Source organism: Mobula hypostoma, chromosome 29, assembly GCF_963921235.1.
Source record: "Mobula hypostoma chromosome 29, sMobHyp1.1, whole genome shotgun sequence".
Lineage (NCBI taxonomy): Eukaryota > Metazoa > Chordata > Chondrichthyes > Myliobatiformes > Myliobatidae > Mobula > Mobula hypostoma.
Window position 1 is genome coordinate 9349208 of NC_086125.1, and position 22065 is coordinate 9371272.

Genomic DNA, 22065 nt, shown 5'->3' on the forward strand with positions numbered 1-22065 from the left:
AAGATTTTTGAATTTCATATTAAGTGCCAAAGGCTGCAGTCTCCAAAGTTGGAAGATAAAGGGCTATTCCTCCAGCTTACATTGGGCTTCACTGGTTCCCAGCAGAACATCACAAGCAGGTAGGTCAGAGTGGAAGTGGAACTGACAAGAGAAATTAGGGATAGTATCAATTCCAAAGAAGAAGCATACAAATTAGTCAGAGAAAGTGGCTCACCTGAGGACTGGGAGAAATTCAGAGTTCAGCAGAGGAGGACAAAGGGCTTAATTAGGAAGGGGAAAAAAGATTATGAGAGAAAACTGGCAGGGAACATAAAAACTGACTGTAAAAGCTTTTATAGATATGTAAAAAGGAAAAGACTGGAAAAGACAAATGTAGGTCCCCTACAGACAGAAACAGGTGAATTGATTATGGGGAGCAAGGACATGGCAGACCAATTGAGTAATTACTTTGGTTCTGTCTTCACTAAGGAGGACATAAATAATCTTCCAGAAATAGTAGGGGACAGAGGGTCCAGTGAGATGGAGGAACTGAGCGAAATACATGTTAGTAGGGAAGTGGTGTTAGGTAAATTGAAGGGATTGAAGGCAGATAAATCCCCAGGGCCAGATGGTCTGCATCCCAGAGTGCTTAAGGAAATAGCCCAAGAAATAGTGGATGCATTAGTGATAATTTTTCAAAACTCATTAGATTCTGGACTAGTTCCTGAGGATTGGAGGGTGGCTAATGTAACCCCACTTTTTTAAAAAAGGAGGGAGAGAGAAACCGGGGAATTATAGACCGGTTAGCCTAACGTTGGTGGTGGGGAAACTGCTGGAGTCAGTTATCAAAGATGTGATAACAGCACATTTGGAAAGTGGTGAAATCATCGGACAAAGTCAGCATGGATTTGTGAAAGGAAAATCATGTCTGACGAATCTCATAGAATTTTTTGAGGATGTAACTAGTAGAGTGGATAGGGGAGAACCAGTGGATATGGTATATTTGGATTTTCAAAAGGCTTTTGACAAGGTCCCACACAGGAGATTAGTGTGCAAACTTAAAGCACATGGTATTGGGGGTAAGGTATTGATGTGGATGGAGAATTGGTTAGCAGACAGGAAGCAAAGAGTGGGAATAAACGGGACCTTTTCAGAATGGCAGGCGGTGACTAGTGGGGTACCGCAAGGCTCAGTGCTGGGACCCCAGTTGTTTACAATATATATTAATGACTTGGATGAGGGAATTAAATGCAGCATCTCCAAGTTTGCGGATGACACGAAGCTGGGTGGCAGCGTTAGCTGTGAGGAGGATGCTAAGAGGATGCAGAGTGACTTGGATAGGTTGGGTGAGTGGGCAAATTCATGGCAGATGCAATTTAATGTGGATAAATGTGAGGTTATCCACTTTGGTGGCAAAAATAGGAAAACAGATTATTATCTGAATGGTGGCCGATTAGGAAAAGGGGAGGTGCAACGAGACCTGGGTGTCATTATACACCAGTCATTGAAAGTGGGCATGCAGGTACAGCAGGCGGTGAAAAAGGCGAATGGTATGCTGGCATTTATAGCAAGAGGATTCGAGTACAGGAGCAGGGAGGTACTACTGCAGTTGTACAAGGCCTTGGTGAGACCACACCTGGAGTATTGTGTGCAGTTTTGGTCCCCTAATCTGAGGAAAGACATCCTTGCCATAGAGGGAGTACAAAGAAGGTTCACCAGATTGATTCTTGGGATGGCAGGACTTTCATATGAAGAAAGACTGGATGAACTGGGCTTGTACTCGTTGGAATTTAGAAGATTGAGGGGGGATCTGATTGAAACGTATAAAATCCTAAAGGGATTGGACAGGCTAGATGCAGGAAGATTGTTCCCGATGTTGGGGAAGTCCAGAACAAGGGGTCACAGTTTGAGGATAAAGGGGAAGCCTTTTAGGACCGAGATGAGGAAAAACTTCTTCACACAGAGAGTGGTGAATCTGTGGAATTCTCTGCCACAGGAAACAGTTGAGGCCAGTTCATTGGCTATCTTTAAGAGGGAGTTAGATATGGCCCTTGTGGCTACGGGGATCAGGGGGTATGGAGGGAAGGCTGGGGCGGGGTTCTGAGTTGGATGATCAGCCATGATCATAATAAATGGCGGTGCAGGCTCGAAGGGCCGAATGGCCTACTCCTGCACCTATTTTCTATGTTTCTATGTTTCTATGAACAAAGAATTAAAATGAATCACCCTTGTGGACCAATCATACATCCTTTCCTGAATGCTATTTGTGAACCAGTTGAACAAAAGGAGAACAATAATCCAATAGTTTCATGGTCGGTACAGCGAAAAAGAGCTTTGACCAACAGCGAATCCAGATATCGGAAGTTTTTTTTTGGTGTGTGCCTGCGTGCGTGCGAGTCTGTGGCACAGTGTCACTGATTCTGCCTCTGTTATTCAGAGGGGGGGGTGGAGGCACGCTGTGGTAATAGGGGATTCGTTAATTAGGGGATTGGACAGTAGGTTCTGTGGGTGAGAATGAGAATCCCGGATGGTATGTTGCCTCTTGGGTGACAGGATCCAGGATATCTCGGATCAGAGTCCTCAGCATTCTTAAGTGGGAGGGTGAATACCCAGAGACAGTGGCCCATGTAGGTTTCAATGCCTTGGGTAGGGCGAGGGACAAGGTTCTGCATAGGAAATTCAGGGAGTTAGGTGCTAGGTTACAGGGCAGGACCTCCAGGGTTGGGACCTCAAGATTGCTACTCGTGCCATGTGCTAATGAGGCCAGAACTAGGAAGATTATACAGTTTAATATGTGGCTAAGGAGCTGGTGTAGGAGGGAGGGCATAAGATTTTTGGATCATTAGGCACTCTTCTAGGGAAGGTGGGACCTGAACAGAAGGGACAGGTTGCACCTGAACTAGAAGAAGACTAATATCCTACCAGGAAGGTTTGTTAATGCTGCATGGCGGAATTGCAGGAGGATGGGAACCAGACTGTCAGAACATTTAGTGGAGAGGTTGTGGTGGCAGGTGTTGGGAAGACCTCAACAAAGTTAGGAATCAAATAGTTGAGCATGGTGTGATTCGTATCCTGAACTGCAAGAAGCATCGTAGGAAAGGTGGATAATGGGGCTGAAGATGAGGTTGCTGGTTTACAAACAGAGGCAATGTGTAGTGAGGAAAGGCTGTTGATAGGGCGAAATTACAGTCAACAAGATGAGCTGCAACGTAAAAGGCAGACAAAGTCGAAAAGGGTGAATACAGGACTGAAGGTGTACATTTGAATGTGTGCAGAATACGGAATCAGGTAGATGAACTTACAGCACAGTTGCAAATTGGCAGGTATGATGTGGTACAGACAGCCGACTGAATCTGCGGATGTGAACTTCCCTCCATTGAGGACTTTTACAGCAGCAGGTGTGTAAAGAAGGCCTGGAAGATCATCAGGGACACCAGTCACCCCAACCATAAACTGCTTCAGCTGCTTCCATCTGGCAAATGGTACTGCAGCATTAAAGCCTGGACCAACAGGCTATGGGACAGCTTCTCCCTACAAACCATTAGACTTATAAATTCACGTCTGCATATTGTGACGGAGTCATAACACTAAGATTTTTGTTCCCTCACGTTGTGGGATGGATGCAAATTTTATATAAGTTCAAATGCAAAACATATTGTACCAAAAGGACAGGAAGGAAGTCGGGGTGGGGTATTGCTCTCTTGGTAAAAAAATGAAATCAAACCGTTAGAAAGAAGAGACATAGGGTCGGAAGGTGTTGAATCATTGTGGATAGAGCTAAGGAACCGCAAGAAGGAAGAGGCAGAAGAAAGGAAACCACAGCCCAGGGCTGACCCTAGTGGTTGGGAAGATGCTGGAGTTGATTATTAAGGATGAGGTCTCAGGGTGCTCAGAGGTACGTAATAAAATAGGCCACAGTCAGCATGGTTTCTCCAAGGGAAAATCTTGCCTGACAAATCTGTTGGAATTCTTTGAAGAAATACCAAGCACGATAGACAAAGGAGAATCGGTTGATGTTGGGTACTGTGCTTGGATTTAAAGAAGGCCTTTGACAAGGTGCCTCACATGAGGCTGCTTAACAAGCTACGAACCCATGGTATTACAGGAAAGATCCTAGCATGGATAAAGCAGTGGCTGATTAGCAAGAAGCAAAGAGTGGGAATAAATGGAGCCTTTTTGGTTGGCTGCCAGTGACTAGAGGTGTTTCACAGGGGTCTGTGTTCAGACTGATTCTTTTTACGTTACAGTATATGTCAATGATTTAGATGATGGAATTGATGGCTTTGTGGCCAAGTTTGCAATAGTATGAAGATAGTTGGAGGAGCAGGTAGTTTTGAGGAAGTAGAGAGGTTACAGAAGGACTTGGATAGATTAGGAGAATGGGCAAAGAAGTGGCAGATGGAATACAGTGTTGAGAAGTTTATGGTCATGCATAGAATAGAAGAAATGAAAAGGTTGATTATTTTTTTTTAATGGAGAGAAAATACAAAAAACTGAGGCACAAAGGGACTTGGGAGTCCTTGTGCAGGATTCACTAAAGGTTAATTTGCAGGTTGAGTCCGTGGCGAGGAAGGCAAATGCAATGTTAGCATTCTTTTAAAGAAGGCTAGAATATAAAAGCAAGGATGTAATATCGAGACTTTATAAAGCACTGACAAGGTCTCACTTGGAGTACTGTGAGCAGTTTTAGGCCCCTTATCTTAGAAAGGATGTGCTGAAATTGCAGAGTTCAAAGGAGGTTCACGAAAATTATTCCGGGATTGAATGGCTTATCATATGAAGAGTGTTTCATGGCTCTGGGCTTGTATTCACTAGAATTCAGAAGATCGAAGGGTGTTCATTGAAACCTTTCGAATGGTAAAGGACCTTGACAGAGTGGATGTGGAGAGGATGCTTCCAATGGTGGGAGAATCTAAGACCAGGGGACAGAGCTGCAGAATAGAGGGGCGTCCTTTTAGAACGGAGATGAGGAGGAATTTCTTTAGCCAGAGAGTGGTGAATCTGTGGAATTCTTTGCCACAGACAGCTGTGGAGGCCAAGTCTTTATGTATATTCAAGGCAAAGGTTGATAGATTCTTGATTGTCTTGTCTTGTCCATACTGCATCAACCACCGCCTCTGGGCTATAGTGGTTAAGTGCCTTGCTCAAGGATACAACTCAGCTGCGGCTCGAACTCGCGGCCTTCAGATCACTAGTCCAACGCCTTAACCACTTGGCCACGTGCCAACAGGTCAGGGCATGAAGGGATACAGGGAAAAGGCAGGAGATAGGGGGTGAGTGGAAAATTGCATCAGTCATGATGAAATGGCGCAGCAGATACGATGGGCCAAATGGCCTAATTCTGCTCCTATATCTTACGGTCGTATGGTCACCATTACTGCTAATAGTTTTCATTTTATTCCAGATGCACTTAGTTAACTGAATTTCAATTCCCAGATCCTACGGTGAGATTCAAACATATGCCACTGGATAGCTAGTCCATTACATTTTCGGCTCCACTGGGAGAGAGATAGGAAGTACAAGCAGCAGTCTTTGTAGGGATAGAGTAGCTATGAGTATGCTATTCAATGATTTTAATGAGGTTCTCTATTATGAATCATTCACATCAAATTCTTCACCCCCTGAGTACAAAAAAAATGTTAGAAATCATCAGCCTTAAGGGTGTTTTCTAGTACTTTACAGCTTCTCCTCAACCACACATTTCTATGGGGAAGGGTTAGTGTGAAAGCTCAGATTTCTGCTGGAAGGAACTGATTATTCACATCAACCTCCAACATCTTCCCCCTCCCAAATACTAACCAGTTTTATCCCTGGAGAGGGAGCAATACACTAGCATTTTCACACTTGAAGGGAGCTGAGCACTTTTACCACTCCCATATTGCCTGCATGCTTACCAGAGGGGAGAAATACCTCTGGAGAGAAGGCAATGTACGTAAGAAATAGGAGTAGGAGTCGGCCATCTGGCCCGTCAAGCCTGCTCCGCCATTCGATAAGATCATGGCTGATCTGACCATAGACTCATCTCCACCTACCCACCTTTTCCCCATAACACTTCATTCCCCTACTATGCAAAAATCTATCCAACCTTGTCTTAAGTATATTTACTGAGGTAGCCTCCACTGCTTCATTGGGCAGAGAATTCCACGATTCAGCGCTCTCTGGGAAAAGCAGTTCCTCCTCACCTCCATCCTAAATCTACCCCTCCAAATCTTGAAGCTATGTCCCCTAGTTCTAGACTCACCTTTCAGTGGAAACAACTTTCCTTCCACTACCTTATCTACCTCTTTCATAATTTTATATGTTTCTCTAAGATCTCCTCTCATTCTTCTGACCTCCAGTGACTACAGTCCTAGGTGACTCAATCTCTCCTCATAGTCTAACCCCCTCATCTCTGGAATCAACTTGGTGAACCTCCACTGCACCGCCTCCAAAGCCAGTACATCCCTCCCCAAGTAAGGAGACCAGAACTGCATGCAGTACTCCGGGTGTGGCCTCACCAGTACCCTGTACAGTTGCATCATAAACTCCCTGCTCTTAAATTCAATCCCTCTAACAGTAAAGGCCAACATTCCATTTGCCTTCTTGATAACCTGCTACACCTGCAAACCAAACTTATGTGATTCATGCACAAGCACTCCCTAGTCCCCCTGCACAGCAGCATGCTGCAATTTTTTTACCATTAAAATAATAATCTGCTTTTTCATTTTTCTCTTCCAAATTGGATGACCTTGCATCTTCCAACATCGCATCTCATCTGCCAGCCCACTCACTTAACCTATCTACCGGTATATCTCTCTGCAGACTCCCTGCATCTTCTGCACAATTTACTTTCCCACTCAATTTAGTATCATCAGCAAACTTAGATACAATACACTCGGTCCCCTCTTCCAGATCGTTAATGTATATCGTGAACAGTTGTGGGCCCAGCACCACCCCCTACAGCACACCGCTCACCACTGATTGCCAACCAGAGTAACACCCGTGTATCCCAGCTCTCTGCTTTCTATCAGTTAACCAATCCTCTATCCACGCTAATACATCCTTATCTTATCGATAAGTCTTTCATGCGGCACCTTATTGAATGCCTTCTGGAAATCCAAGTAAATAACATCCATCTGTTCACTCTATCCACTGTGCTTATTATATCCTCAAAGAACTCCAGTAAGCTTGTCAAACATTACCTGCCTTTGCTGAATCCATGCTGTGTCTGCATGATGGATCCATTTCTTTCCAGATCCCTCACCATTTCTTCTTTAATGATAGCTTCAAGCATTTTCCCAACTGCAGATGTTACAGATGTGCTGAGAGTAATTTTGATCTTGAGGCTTTGTTACCAAACTTTATTTATCCACTTAGTAATTTGCAGTAAAACTAAGGTTCCTGCATTTGCATTTCTTGCTGGGTCCTGCTCTTCTCTGACTCACATGAGGGCCTTAGCTCCCCTCAGCCTTTCACCTGGGCCCATGCTCTCTTGAATCTTGCCCAGTACAAAGGGGAATTTATTACAGTGAATGTAGTGCCTAAGACCATTCTTGGAGAGTGCTGTATATTAATTATTTCCATTTGAATGCAACTTCTGAAGAAAATGCTTGACAAAGCACCACAGGACCAGAACTTGGTACTAAGACCAGTGCCATGAAAAGATATACTAAAATGCAGGAAAGATAACTCCGCTGGTCTCTTTGCAGTGAATTACAGGGAGGGCACAGAAGGCCACACTTTGACAAAACACAGTTCGGGATTAAAGAAGAAACAAAATATACAGGATGTAAATATAAAATAAAACAGGAATGATATCTATGGAGGCACAAGGAAAACTGCAGATGCTAGAAAATGAAGCAGGGAAAAACAAACTGCTGGAGGAACTCAGTAATAATTAAATCACTTTGTGTTGGCAGCACTGTTAGACTGCAAGGCGCAAAGTAGAAGGCGGTGAAAGAGCCTGGGCTTCCTTCCAGCCACTTGCTTTAAGGTTATTAAGCAATAGCAATATATTTTAAATTGCTTAGTGAACACCAGACCTACTGACAGTGTGGACTGAATAGTCTCCTCCCATGACAGAAGAATTCTATGATTCTTCTGTGAAGTTTATTTTATTTAAAGCAAATAGGAAGGATCTATTTCCTTTGGTAAATAGCAGGATTAGATGGTGGCTGACCTGCTGAGTAGATCTGGCACTTTTTTGTTTTTATTTAAGAAGAGTAGGAGGATCAGAAGATGAGAAGTATTTCACCCAAGCAATGCTAGCATTAGGAATTCACTGCCTTGAAGGCCAGTTAAAAACTTCCTGGTGAGAGTATGATCATTTATAACCTCACGGATTATGAGCTGAGTGGAGCCGGGAATTGTGATTGGGCTGGATAATTCTTTCATCAACCAGCTTCAACTGAAAGGGCTGAATACTTCAAAGTTTTAGATTTTGCTGAATGCGTTACTGTATGTTGAGCATAAATCAAGATTCTAGGAGCATCATTTGATTACAAATAAAGCTACACACAGTCAACAAGAAACAGAAATGATGATGAGCAACTTTTCAAAAGACACTTCGGAACTTCCTTATCAGACAATGGGGGGAAAAAACAGTCGACACAAAGCCAACCATGTCATTCAGGACACGCCTTCCTCATAAAAGCAAAACCAACAAAACTACTCACTGATCCAGATATGCTATATGAAGCTAAGATGTATTATTTCTTCAAATATACAATCTATAAATGTATTCATTCCAATTTACATTAATTTCTTGGGCTTTAATCATTTGGTACCCTTTAAACACTTAGTAACAGACCTCCAAATCAAAGCCACTGCATTTCAGTTCTCCCTTCAGCAGAGGGTGTACTTGCTCTATAGTTCTGATTGTTCATAGTCTGATGCTGAATCCTACCCGGTACCAATTTCAAATGAATAATTGATGCTTTATTGTATCTTTGCCAAAGGTATCCAGGAGATCAAGCATTAAGTCTATTACATTGGGATGCAAAGTGTCATCAAGAGCTCAGACACGAGATTTTAAAGGAGAGCCAGAAAGATTTGGAAGAGTTTAAAAGAATTTTAAGTCCAAAAGACCTGTCAATAATGGTAAGGCACAGAAATGGAGAGTTGAGAATCTGACAAAGATAATGTTGACAGGGGAGCATACAGCTGGAGTAATGGGCATAGCAGGATCAAAAAGATCTTCAGAACACAAGCAAAATATTCCACCAACATCTGCCTGGATCTGTCCTAACTGGATATTAAACCCCACCTTCCATTTTCTAACCATAGATTGAAGAACAGCCTTCCACTGGGGACAGCTCTACACCAGTAAGTTCTATGTGGAATCCGAATGGACAGTGGCAACTCCCACACCTCTTAGATTAGGAAATCTGCTTGTTGAGCCAGGTGAAATTACAGAGATTCTATTAAAACAAATGGAACAAATTGGCTGAATAGAGTTTATTATTTGATTTAATTAAGTCAGTTTAACAGCTTTGAATTATTTTAAGAGGACACATGTATAATTTAGTGTTTTATTTTTAAATTTTAGCAGTATTTTATTTTATTTAAGGATGCAGCACAGAAACAGGCCCTTCTGGCCCAATGAACCCACGCCACCTAGTTATATCCATCTGATCAATTATCCTACGAACTCCTATGTCTTTGGAAAGTTAGAGGAAACCAATGCTGTCACAACCACGGATTCAGCAGCGCAGCAGATTCGGCAATTGCGCTCATGAATATGCACGTGTCAGCTAATTATACTTCATTGTGATAGCATTTAACCCCATTCATTCCTTCGTAGTATTTGTCGAGACTTGGACACGGGCATAGCTACGCTTCGCTGTCTGCATTCTGCCTTGCCTGCCTGAGAAATTGGACTGTTCAGTCAACTGACTTTGAAGACTAGTGGTATTTGTTTTATTCTTAGTTGCTCTTTTCAGCCACAGTGTAGGCTTCATTTTCCATTTGAGTGTTTTAGTCAACGGCCCTGTTTGGCCGAGCGTTTATTGTTTTCTTTTCCCTTTAACATTGTTCACATTAAAAGAACTATCGACCTGCTTCAATGTCTCTCACTCCACACTTGGGCCATATCCGAACCTGGTGACAAAAGCATTCGGAAGAAACCCACATGGTCATGAGGACAGTGCACAAATTCCTTACAAACAGACGTGGAATTGAACCCGGTAATTGCGGTTGGAATAGTGTTATGCTAATCACTACGCCACTGCACCATCTGTAAATAATCTACAAGCATTATATGCTTATTCATTAACAGGTATCAAGTGACTATGAATGTCTTAGAAGATCAAAAAATGTTAAAAGGTTTGGGGAGCTGAGACAGTTCTCATGCTGCATTACATCACAACCATGTATTGGGAGCCATACACTCAGTGGAACAAAGAACATGGAAATCTATATCACATTACAGGCCATTCCGCCCACAATTTTGTGCCAACCATGTAACCTACACTAGAAATTGCCTAGAATTACCCTAAGGCATGGCCCTCTATTTTTCTAATCTCCATGTACCTATCTAAGAGTCTTGTAAAAGACCCTATTGTATCCGTCTCCACCACTGTTGCCAGCAGTGCATTCCACACACCCACCACTCTCTGTGTGAAAAACTTACCCCTGACATCCCCTCTGTACCTTCCTCCAAGCACCTTAACCTATACCCCCTCGTGTTAGCCATTTCAGCCCTGGGAAAAAGCCTCTGACTATCCACACGATCAATGCCCCTCATCATCTTATACACCTCTATCAGCTGTCATCCTCTGTCACTCAAAATAATCATTACTCCAGATCCGATACAGCACGAAAAAAATCAAAAAGATAAAACACATAATAAAAAAATCAAAATAAATATAAATACATAAGATAGCTTATTAACATGGATTGATGGTATATCCATAAAGTGACACTAGGCATGGAAGTGTCTGTACATAAGGAAACTCTGACAGGAACTGATGAAGTAGTGGTGCTGGGGGTTGTGGAGGAGTGGGTTAGTGGGTGGAGGTGTCGATCAGCTTTACCTCTTGGGGAAAGTAACTGTTTTTGAGTCTACTGGTCCTGGTGTGGATGTTGAAAGGGGTGACAAGTAAAAATGTATGCTTGTTATAAGGAAATGACTTTAGGTAGAAGGAATTCTTTCTCCACTAATTGTGGAAAGAAATGCAGATTATGGGGTGAGGGATGGAAGCAGAGAAACATTGAGGACATGTTAATGTTTGAGTCATAGAGTAAGTAGATTATCTGTATTATCAGAATAACTGTAGAGATTGACTGTGCCCACGTAACTGCATTTGGCTATCTTAAGGGTATTGAGCACTGAGATTGGATGCCAGACAGCAAAACAAGTAAGATCTTAAACCACATAAGTTGACAAGGTGGAGGTCAAAGCTCCTGGAAGCAAGCTGGACAATCCAGATCACTGCAGAAGATCCCTCTAGTCATGCCAAACTGTGATTCTGCCTAGTCCCATCGACCTTAAGTTTGTTCACCTTTTGTGTCTCAATCCCTCATTATTGATATATTCTCTGTATGTAGGTGGCCAGAACCACTCACAATAACGGACATTGTTGAGGCCAAATGCAGTTATGTGGGCGCAGAGGGAACACATGGTTGGAAATCTGAAAAATGTTTCAGATATTAAAGGAGAAAGCCAAGGTAACAGAATTGAAATAAAACAGAAAATGCTGGAAAATGAAGAAGGTCAGGCAAGATCTACAGCAAAAAAAAACTTAATGTTCTGGGTCTCAGGACCTTCCTCAGAACTCAAAGAGATCGTTTTGATTAGCAAGACTGGAATTTAAAATTGGCTTACAGAGAAGTGAAAACAAGTACAACAAGGACAAGGATGACTGGTGGGTACAGGTGGTAGATTTTTGCATGAGTTAAAAGTTAAAGGAAGATGAGAGATTTGAATGAAAATACATTGGAATATGAAGTGTAATGAAAGAATGGAAACAGTTTCCTCAGCAGAACCACAGTAAAAAGCAGACTAAGTTGAAAAGTAGCAATATCTGTAATAGAGTGGAAAGCTCATAATTAGCTTGAGGTTTTTCCGTAGATAAGGCACTTACCTTGAAAGGGTTTTGAGTTAAGATATTGAATTCCAGAGGAAATGTCACTTGCAAGGTGTTCCAAGTATTCTATGGTTCTACTTCAGATTTCCAGTATCTGCAATTTGTGCTTCCATTCCCTTTTTCCAAAGTTTATCTCCAATTAGAGAAATGTACCTTATCCTAGACTAAAGGCCGGAGCAGTCTAATGTAGTGATGGTGAAAGAGGCAATAAAGTTAATGAAACGGTAATTCTGAATATCACCAGCAGACATGTGGAAACTGACCCGATGCCTAGGAATATCATTTCAGGATAACGGGGAGGAATTATTGATCTTTGGTCTATTCCTGAGGTAACACCGGTGCTTGGAATAGGGAAAAAGTCATTAATACATGCTTGAATGAGTAGGAATGGGACCAGGCAAGGGGCTGTCCTTTTTATTGGAAAATATCATATCAGAAACTAAGTTTATTTGTCCTGTGAACTTAACCTGCATTAAAATGCTTTTCATACAAACAAGGAACTTGAGGGTGATCATTTGAGGGTGTTAGGCTATATAATTATTTAACATCACTTCTAAGTGAAACTGAAATATAATAAGACCATAAGATATAGGAGCAGAATTAGGCCATTCGGCCCATCGAGTCTGCTCTGCCATTTCATCACGGCTGATCCAATTCTCCTCTCAGCCCCAGACTCCTGTCTTCTCCCCGTATCCCTTTATGCCCTGACCAGTCAAGAATCTATCAAAAACCTCTGCCTTAAGTATACATAACGGGACTCTGGCACTCTGCCCAGTGCCGTGATCAAGAGAGCAAGGAGAAATACAGTAGTCATAGGGGATTCCATAGTGAGGGGAACAGACAAGAGATTCTGTGAGCCGGACAAGGATATCCGGATGGTGTGTTGCCTCCCTGGTGCCAGGGTACGGGATGTCTCAGATCGAGTCCAGAGTATTCTGAGGAGAGATGGCGAGCAGCCAGAAGTCTTGGTACATATTGGTACCAATGACATAGACAGAAAAAGAGGAGGTCGTCCTGAAGGAAGATTACTGGGAGCTAGGAAGAAAATTGAAAAGCCAGACCTCCAGATTAATAATCTCAGGATTACTGCCTGACCCATGCGCTAATGAAGGTAAGAATAGCAGAATTAAGCAGATGAATGTGTGGCTAAGAAACTGGTGTAGGGGGCAGGGCTTCAAAGTCTTGGATCATTGGGATCTATTTTGGGGGAGGTATGACTTACACAAAATTGATGGGTTGCACCTGAACTCAAAGGGTACTAACATCCTGGCAGGATTGTTTAATATAGCTGTTAGGGAGGGTTTAAACTAAATTGGCAAGGGGAAGGAAATCAGGGTGTTAGGGAAGAGGAAAATAGAAATAAATCAAAGATACTGTGCAGCAAAGATGGCAAGGAGGACAGACAGGTGAATAGACAGGATAATTTGCTGTGTGATAGAAATATAGCAAAATCGGTAACAGATACTGATCTAAATGTACTGTACTTAAATGCATGCAGCATTAGAAATAAAGTGGATGACCCTGTTGTACAGCTACAGGTTAAAAAATATGACATTGTGCCCATCACCGAGTAATGGCTAAATGATGGATGTGATTGGGAGCTGAATGTCTAAGGATACACAGTGTATAGGAAAGATAGGAAGGTAGGTAAAGGGGGTGGCAGGGCCCTGATGGTAAGCAACGATATCAAATCACTAGAAAAGAAGGGACATAGGATCAGAAGAGGTAGAATCCTTATGGGTCGAGTTAAGAAATAGCAAGGATAAAAAGACACTAATAGCAGTTATATACAGGCCTCCAAACAGCAGCCGGGATGTGGACTACAAGTTACAGCTGGAAATAGAAAAAGCACGTCAGAAGGAAAATGTCAAGATAATTATGAGGGATTTTAACATGAAAGTGGATTGGGAAAGTCAGGAAGGTACTGGATCTCAGGAGAGGGAGTTTGTATAATGCCTATGGGATGGCTTTTTGGAGCAGCTTGTCCAAAAGCCCACCAGGGGATCGGCTGTTTTGGATTGTGTGCTGTGTAACGAACCTGAGGCGATTAGGGAGCTGGAGGTAATGGAACCCCTTGGAAGTAGTGATCATAATATGATTGAGTTCAGTTTCAAATTTGAAAAGGAGAAGCTGGTATCAGGTATATTGATATTTCAGTGGAACAAAGGAAATTATAGTGGTATGAGAGAGGAACTGACCCAAGTCGATTGAAAAAGTAAGCTAGATGGAGGGATGGTAGAGCAGAATTGGATGAAATTCCTACAAGAAATAAGGAAAGTGCAGGAAAAATATATTCCAAGAAAAAAGAAAATCATGAATGGAAAAGTGGCACAAATGTGGCTAACGAGAGGGGTTAAGGCTAAAATAAAAGCAAAACAGACAGTGTACAAGGAAGCAAAAATTAGTGGGAAAACTGAGGACTGGACAACTGTTAAAAACTTACAGAAGGAAACTAAGAAAGTCATTAGGAAAGAAAAGATGAATTATGAAAGGAAGTTGGCAATCAACATAAAAAAGGATACTAAGAGATTTTTAAATATATGAAGAGTAAAAGAGTTACACGGGTAGATATAGGACCGATTGAAAATGATGCTGGAGAAATTATAATGGGTAACAAAGAGATGGCAGAGGAACTAAATGAGTATTTTGCATCAGTCTTCACAGTGGAAGACATTAGCAACATACCTGATAGCCAGAGGTCTCAGGGAATTGAATTAGGTACAGTCAAGATTACTAGAGAGAAAGTGCTTGGGAAGCTAAATGGACTAAGAATAGATAAGTCTCCCGGACCGGATGAGTTCACTCAACCTATTCTCATAAGGCAAGCTCCCCAATCCAGGCAACATCCTTGTAAATCTCCTCTGCACCCTTTCTATGGTTTCCACATTCTTCCTACAGTGAGGCAACCAGAACTGAGCACAGTACTCCAAGTAGGGTCTGACCAGGGTCCTATATAGCTGCAACATTACCTCTTGGCTCCTAAACTGAATCCCACGATTGATGATTGATGATTGATGACTGATGATGATGCGTTCAAAGCAGCAGCTTTGAGTGTCCTATGGACTCGGACCCCAAGATCCCTCTGATCCTCCACACTGCCAAGAGTCTTACCATTAATACTATATTCTGTCATCATATTTGACCTACCAAAATGAACCGCCTCACAATTATCTGGGTTGAACTCCAACTGCCACTTCTCAGCCAATTTTGCATCCTATCAATGTCCCGCTGTAACCTATGACAGCCCTCCGCACTATCCACAATACCTCCAACCTTTGTGTCATCAGAAAATTTACTAACCCATCCCTCCACTTCCTCATCAGGGTCATTTATAAAAATCACAAAGAGTAGGCGTCCCAGAACAGATCTCTGAGGCACACCACTGGTGACCGACCTCCATGCAGAATATGACCCATCTACAACCACTCTTTGCCTTCTGTGGGCAAGTCAGTTCTGGATCCACAAAGCAATGTCCCTTTGGATCCCATGCCTCCTTACTTTCTCAATAAGCCTTGCATGGGGTACCTTATCAAATGCCTTGCTGAAATCCATATACAGTACATCTACGGCTCTACCTTCGTCAATGTGTTTAGTCACATCCTCAAAAAATTCAATCAGGCTCGCAAGGCACGACCTGCCTTTCACAAAGCCATGCTGACTATTCCTAATCATATTATGCCTCTCCAAATGTTCATAAATCTTGCCTCTCAGGATCTTCTCCATCAACTTACCAACAACTGAAGTAAGACTCACTGGTCTATAATTTCCTGGGCCATCTCTACTCCCTTTCTTGAATAATGGAACAACATCCACAACCCTCCAATCCTCCAGAACCTCTCCTGTCCCCATTGATGATGCAACGATCATTGCCAGAGGCTCAGCAATGTCCTCCCTCGCTTCCCACAGTAGCCTGGGGTACATCTCACCCAGTCCTGCTGACTTATCCAACTTGATGCTCTCCAAAAGCTCCAGCACATCGTCTTTCTTAATGTCTATATTCTCATGCTTTTCAGTCCATTGCTCCCTACAATCGCCAGTAGTGTCACCTGCAGCCATGACGCTATCTCTGATTAGCAGTGCCATGCCTCCACCTCTTTTGCCTCCCTCCTTGTCCTTTCTGAAACATTTAAAGCCTGGCACTCGAGGTAACCATTCCTGCCCCTGAGCCATCCAAGTATCTGTAATGGCCACAACGTCATAGCTCCAAGTGCTGATCCACACTCTAAGCTCATCCACTTTGTTCATAATACTCCTTGCGTTAAAATAGACACATCTCAAACCATCAGTCTGAGTGCGTCCCTTCTCTATCCTATCCTCCCTCTCCTCCTATCTCCCTCTCGCACTGTCTCCAAGCTTTCTCTATTTGTGAGCCAACTGCTTCTTCCTCTGGCTCTTCAGTTTGCTTTCCAACCCCAGCAATCCTAGTTTAAACTCTCCCCATATCCTTAGCAAACCTCCCCACCAGGATATTGGTCCCCTGGGATTCAAGTGCAACCCGTCCTTTTTGTACAGGTCACTCCTGCCCCAAAAGAGGTCCCAATGATCCAGAAATCAGAATCCCTTTCCCCTGCTCCAATCCCTCAGCCACACATTTATCCTCCACCTCACTCTATTCCTGTACTCACTATCACGTGGCACAGGCAGTAATCCCGAGATGACTACCTTTCTGGTCCTGCTTCTCAACTTCCTTCCTAACTCCCTGTAGTCTGCTTTCAGGACTTCCTCCCTTTTCCTGCCTATGTCGTTGGTAACAATATGTGCCACAAATTCTTCAAAGAATTCCAAAAGAGGACTACGTGTCTTCATAATCATAAAGATTTGTCAGGCAAGATTTTCCCTTGAGGAAACCATGCTGACAGTGGCCTATTTTATCATGTGCCTCCAAGTACACTGAGACCTCATCCTTAATAATGGAAATACAGAGTGGCCAAGGACAAGTTCCCATGACATCAGCAGATATCCATTACAAAACATGAGTGGGAGAGTAGGCCTGTACCTCCACTCAGTACGGTCATGATGAATCTGAGATGAGAAGATTGGTTTTGATCACATCAGCGTTGACTGGTCTTGTTGATATTGCTATGAGCCTGTGGGATTTAGTATGCTTTTTGAAGAGTATTTTTGGAAATTTTGAATCTATCAAGGCTGGAAAGTAAGAGATCAGAAGGGGAATATCAAATTACTTGGATATGGCATCTCAGTTTTGAAGTTCCAACCCTATTTTTCAAATCACTTCATGGTTTCACTTTTCACTACCTCTGTAACTTATAACCCTTTCTCATATCTATGTGGTTTCTTTATGTTGTTACACCTTGGGATAGTTGTTAGAGCTTTCACTACCTATTAAATGCCCCAATGGCGTGAGCACGACAGCCTCTCAAGAACCAAGTTCAACTGCTGGCCTTAATGTATGGCTTAGATACTAAACCCGGTGAAACCATTTCTACTGACAGGAGAAGGGCAAGGGTGGGTTACTGGTGCCTTAAAACCAGTTGCTTTGGGCAGATGGGGCTTGTCAGCCGTGTTCGGCAGCTCATCTCGGAGAAGGAAGACTCTGACCTCAGACCTCTGCTGCCTTGTGGCTATGCCTACTCATGGGGAAGGCTTCAGGAATAAACACTAAGGAAAAGTTCAGAGCTGGAATCCTAAGGCAGTCCTATGTTGAGTTCAATGTTGACTGGCAACTCCTGCTACACTTCTGATGCCAAGTTGTCTCTGCCATTCCTTTTGGTTCATCTGATGCATCAGGGGCGGGGGAGGGGGGGGCTTGCAGCATGGGCAATAGCTTGCTCTCCGTATTGTACTGCCCAGGCTTGCATATCTAGACAGCTAGGACACAACATCCATGGCTGAACCTTACCGACGGAAGCCTCCTCCTCCTCATATCTATGTATTTTAAATTCTGGCATAAACTCAATTGCTCATTCTCAAACTCAATTGCTCCACTTTTAGTAGCTGTGTCTTCACTTCCCAAGGCCAAAGGCTTTGGCACTCTCTCCCTTGGTGTGTACTTGCCATAGGTTGAAATGTTTCCCATTAGTATTGAAGATGAGTTCATAGAAGCATACAGTACTATAGCATAGAAACACAGCCTATATAGTCCATGCCGAACTGTCTTTTTGCCTATTCCCATCGACCTGCACCTGGACCATAGCCTTAATACCTCTCCTGTCCATTAATATCCAAACTTCTCTTAAATGGTGCAACTGAACCCACATGCATCACTTCCACTGACAGCTTGTCCATACTCGCATACCCCTCTTAGTAAAGAGGGTGCCCATTAGCATTCCTTAAATATTTCACCTTTCACCCTTAACTTATGACCTCTAGTTCCGTCTCATCCAATTTCAGTGGAAAAAGCCTGTTTGCTCTTCAAGTCTCCCTCATTCTCCTACACTCCAAGTGAAGTGTGATGGAGGTGAGTTGCAACAGTGGAGCTAGAAAGGTTGTAGGATAATGAAGCAGGCTGGGTTCGTACTGGTCTTCATGAGGCTACGTCCACACTACGCCGGATAATTTTGAAAACGAAGCTTGTTCTCTTCGTTCTGACCCTCCGTCCACACTAAAACGGAGATTTTCAGAGACGGTCTCCAGAGTGAATAATTCTGAAAACGCCTAATATCCGTTGCAGTGTGTACGGGGTAACCGGAGATTTTTAAAACTGCTGTCATGTCGTGCCGGAACAGATGGTGGCAGCGCGGCATTTCATTGTTTTCTTCTTCTTCTTATTATTATTATTATTACTACTTTATTGTCGCCAAACAATTGATACTAGAGCGTACAATCATCACAGCGATATTTGATTCTGCGCTTCGCAGAACTTAACAATTTCAGAACAGACGGCAACGAGACTGAAGCCAGAAGAGTTAGAAATGTACTCAGCAAATACTCTGACCCATAGCTTACTGAATAAATAAGTATACTCACTTTGCCCTGTTTTCTGTCCTTGCTTGTACGAAGGTGGTTTACCTATTTAGGCTAGTACTTCTCTGACAATAGATGTGTAACAGCCTAATGTAACATTGTATGGAAATACAAGATAACACTGATGCAGACATGTTTTATACATTTAACAAGGTGCTTTATTAATGCAACAGAGTTAGTCAGTTTTTCAATGTTCGTCATCAGCCGGGTCATACTGTCCGTGAACTCCCTGTCGGTTACCTCCATACGCTCCAGTATTTGTTTTTTTTTTCAGTTTTAAGTCCTCCTGCGCAAGAACCAAGAGCAAGTCCTTTTAAGTTTTTCTACTCTGTAGCTGGACAAATGCGCACCAAGTATACCGTTTCCTCTTCACTTGTTTTCTGTGTGTCCTGCGCATGGCCAGTAGGAGGAGATTTGCCCAAATATCCATTCTAATGAACAGAGATATTTTGAAAAACGCTTAGTGTGGATGCCTGTCATTTTTACTCAAAACCGGCGTTTTCAAAATTACCCGGCGTAGTGTGGACGTAGCCTGAGATCGGTTCTGTTGTAGACCTGTTGGCTTGCATGCCATTGTGAAGCAAAGATAAGATGGAGATGAATTACTGTGGTCAGCCGAAAATGTGCAAGATGTTCTATTTCCCTCTAGAGTGATGAAGTGTGAGGTTTTGATGAGATAGGAGAAGGTCACGAATACTTGCTACTGCTATTCCATGCATTTTTGTTGGAGTTATCGCATAATGAAGATCATGCCCATTGAGCTTTAAGATGGATAGAATCAATACTTTGATTCAGATACTGACACGGTCACACACACAGACAAAGAGACACACACACAAATACACAAACTGAGACATGCGCAATGTCACACAAAGACACTGACACGGTCACACACACACACACACACACACACTCTCACACATACACATACACAAACACACAAACTGGCCACCAGAAAAAGGAGAACGAAAATGACCCTAGTGATGAATTTCTTTATGGCAGATAGCAGAAATATCTCTTTACAGTTATCAGAGTCAGACTTTCCTCCTTTCTAAAAATGGTTAGATGGTTACAGCACCTCTAAGGTGCACCAGTATATCCTCCTCTTCCCAGATGAGGATGATAAGATCATAGCACATAAGATCATTCTTGCTTAAGAATGCTTCAGCAGCAGAAGTGAAAAAGAAGGGGTAGAACTTCAGTAACAGATAGAAGTAGGGTTTAAAGTTGAGCTGAGGATGAAAGATACTGCAAAGAAGCAGCAAGGCCATATTTGTCCTGAATGTTCTGGACCATGGTCAGAAAACTCAGCACAAATTCTTGTCACCAATTCTGTAAGTGCTCAGCTGATGGGAGGATTCACCTTAGCTTTGTCTTCATTCAAGATGCCTCTTGTGCAATCTACACATTATGGATTGAATTTGGGTTCAATGTTTGAGCCAATTGCTCCCACCTCACATTCTAACCACTGGGAGAGAGGACAGCCCAGGGTCCCACTGTTTCAGAATCAGAATAAGAATCAGGTTTATTACCACTGGCATGTGTCATGAAATTTGTTAACTTAGCAGCAGAAATTCAATGCAATACATAATATCAAAGAAGAAATAAGTAAATAAATTAATAAATTACAGTATACATATATTGAACAGATTAAAAATCGTGCAAAGAACAGAAATAATATATATTTTAAAAGTGAGGTAGTGTTCATGAGTTCAATGTCCATTTAGGAATCGGATGGCAGAGGGGAAGAAGTTGTTCCTGAATTGCTAAGTGAGTGCCTTCAGGCTTCTGTACCTCCTACCTGATGATAACAGTGAGAAAAAGGCATGCCCTGGGTGCTGGAGGTCTTTCATGATGGACGCTACCTTTCTGAGACACCGCTCCTTGAAGATGTCCTGGGTATGTCCCAGGATGGAGCCGACTAAATATACGATCCTCTGCAGGATCTTTTGGTCCTGTGCGGTAGCCACCCCTCTCTCCTCCACCATACCAGACAGTGACGCAGCTTGTCAGAATGCTCTCCATTGTACATCTACAGAAGTTTTTGAGTTTTTTCCCTCCCTAATATTCCCAGCAGCAGCAACTTTGAAGACTGACATATCTCCACCTCTTATCCCACCAATGAAAGTGTAGAAAGCAGCCTAGGGAAATGTAGTTTTCCCCTCCTTACTTATACTAGGTGAAGATAGCACTATCCCCTGGTGAGGAAGAAGAAAATGTGAATGGAAAAAAATCTGCTTTTAAATAGGGAACCATTTGTGAGAGCACAGCTCAGGCCAGAATCTATTTATGTAATAGAATTCATTGACTAACATTTGAAACACTTACATCTTCTGCATTCACTGCCAGGACACTGGTGCTCTTCTTCATTGCGTGGCAAGCTTGGCCAAGTCCTCCAACAGGAGATAAGTTGGTACTGTGTAAGAATTGGCCAGTTCGGTGATAAATTCAATGAGCTGCAAAGATGTGCTCGTCCAGGCTCCACTTCATCAACGTTCTGCTCTCTGGTACCCTGCTACTGGCCATCAATTTCACCCTCAGCCTGCTATGCCTAGCATTAAAGTCACCTCCTGAAAATGAAAACAAAATATAGAAGTCACTGTTGTGCATGTGTTTGATTGGGAATGATGTGAATTCTTTGCAGTACTCTGAGACTTGAAAGAGCGATCCTCTTTACATCCACTCCTACCAACAAGGCACGTCTAACCTCCCTTGCCCTCTGAACTTGTCTCCACCTCTGGTGGAATTTCATCCACACCCGAATGTGACGACAGACCTAGATGAGGATGGTTAGGACCCAAGTGCTAGAGTATCCGAGACTGAAACTAGAACTGAGTAAAACAAGATGCTAAACTAAAACAAAATGCTAGCAATAATCCAACTGAGTTAACGACTGAGCACTGACCCTCCATTTAGGTGTTCCTTAAATACTGAAATCCTGGCGCCAATACATGGTAGCCAATCCGCGGGATGGACCTTAATCCTTAAAGGAGCCACACTAACTATCCATACTCCAGAGAGTTAAGAGCATCAAAATTCCTGAAGTTGTATCATAACACTGTCATTATTCCCATGCTCCAGATTGTCCAACATACAC

The 22065-nt window shown here is 42.8% G+C and overlaps 1 protein-coding gene across 1 annotated transcript in view; it reads right to left on the reverse strand.

The window, feature by feature from the left end:
• Positions 1-21432, reverse strand: part of LOC134339299 (3',5'-cyclic-AMP phosphodiesterase 4B-like) — a 408487-nt gene extending 387055 nt beyond the window's left edge. The window contains exon 1 of the mRNA XM_063035677.1: positions 21297-21432. Within this exon, the coding sequence (XP_062891747.1) occupies positions 21297-21338 (42 nt within the window). The 5' untranslated portion in view covers positions 21339-21432. The remainder of the gene's footprint in view (positions 1-21296) is intronic.
• Between the last annotated feature and the right edge of the window lie 633 nt (positions 21433-22065).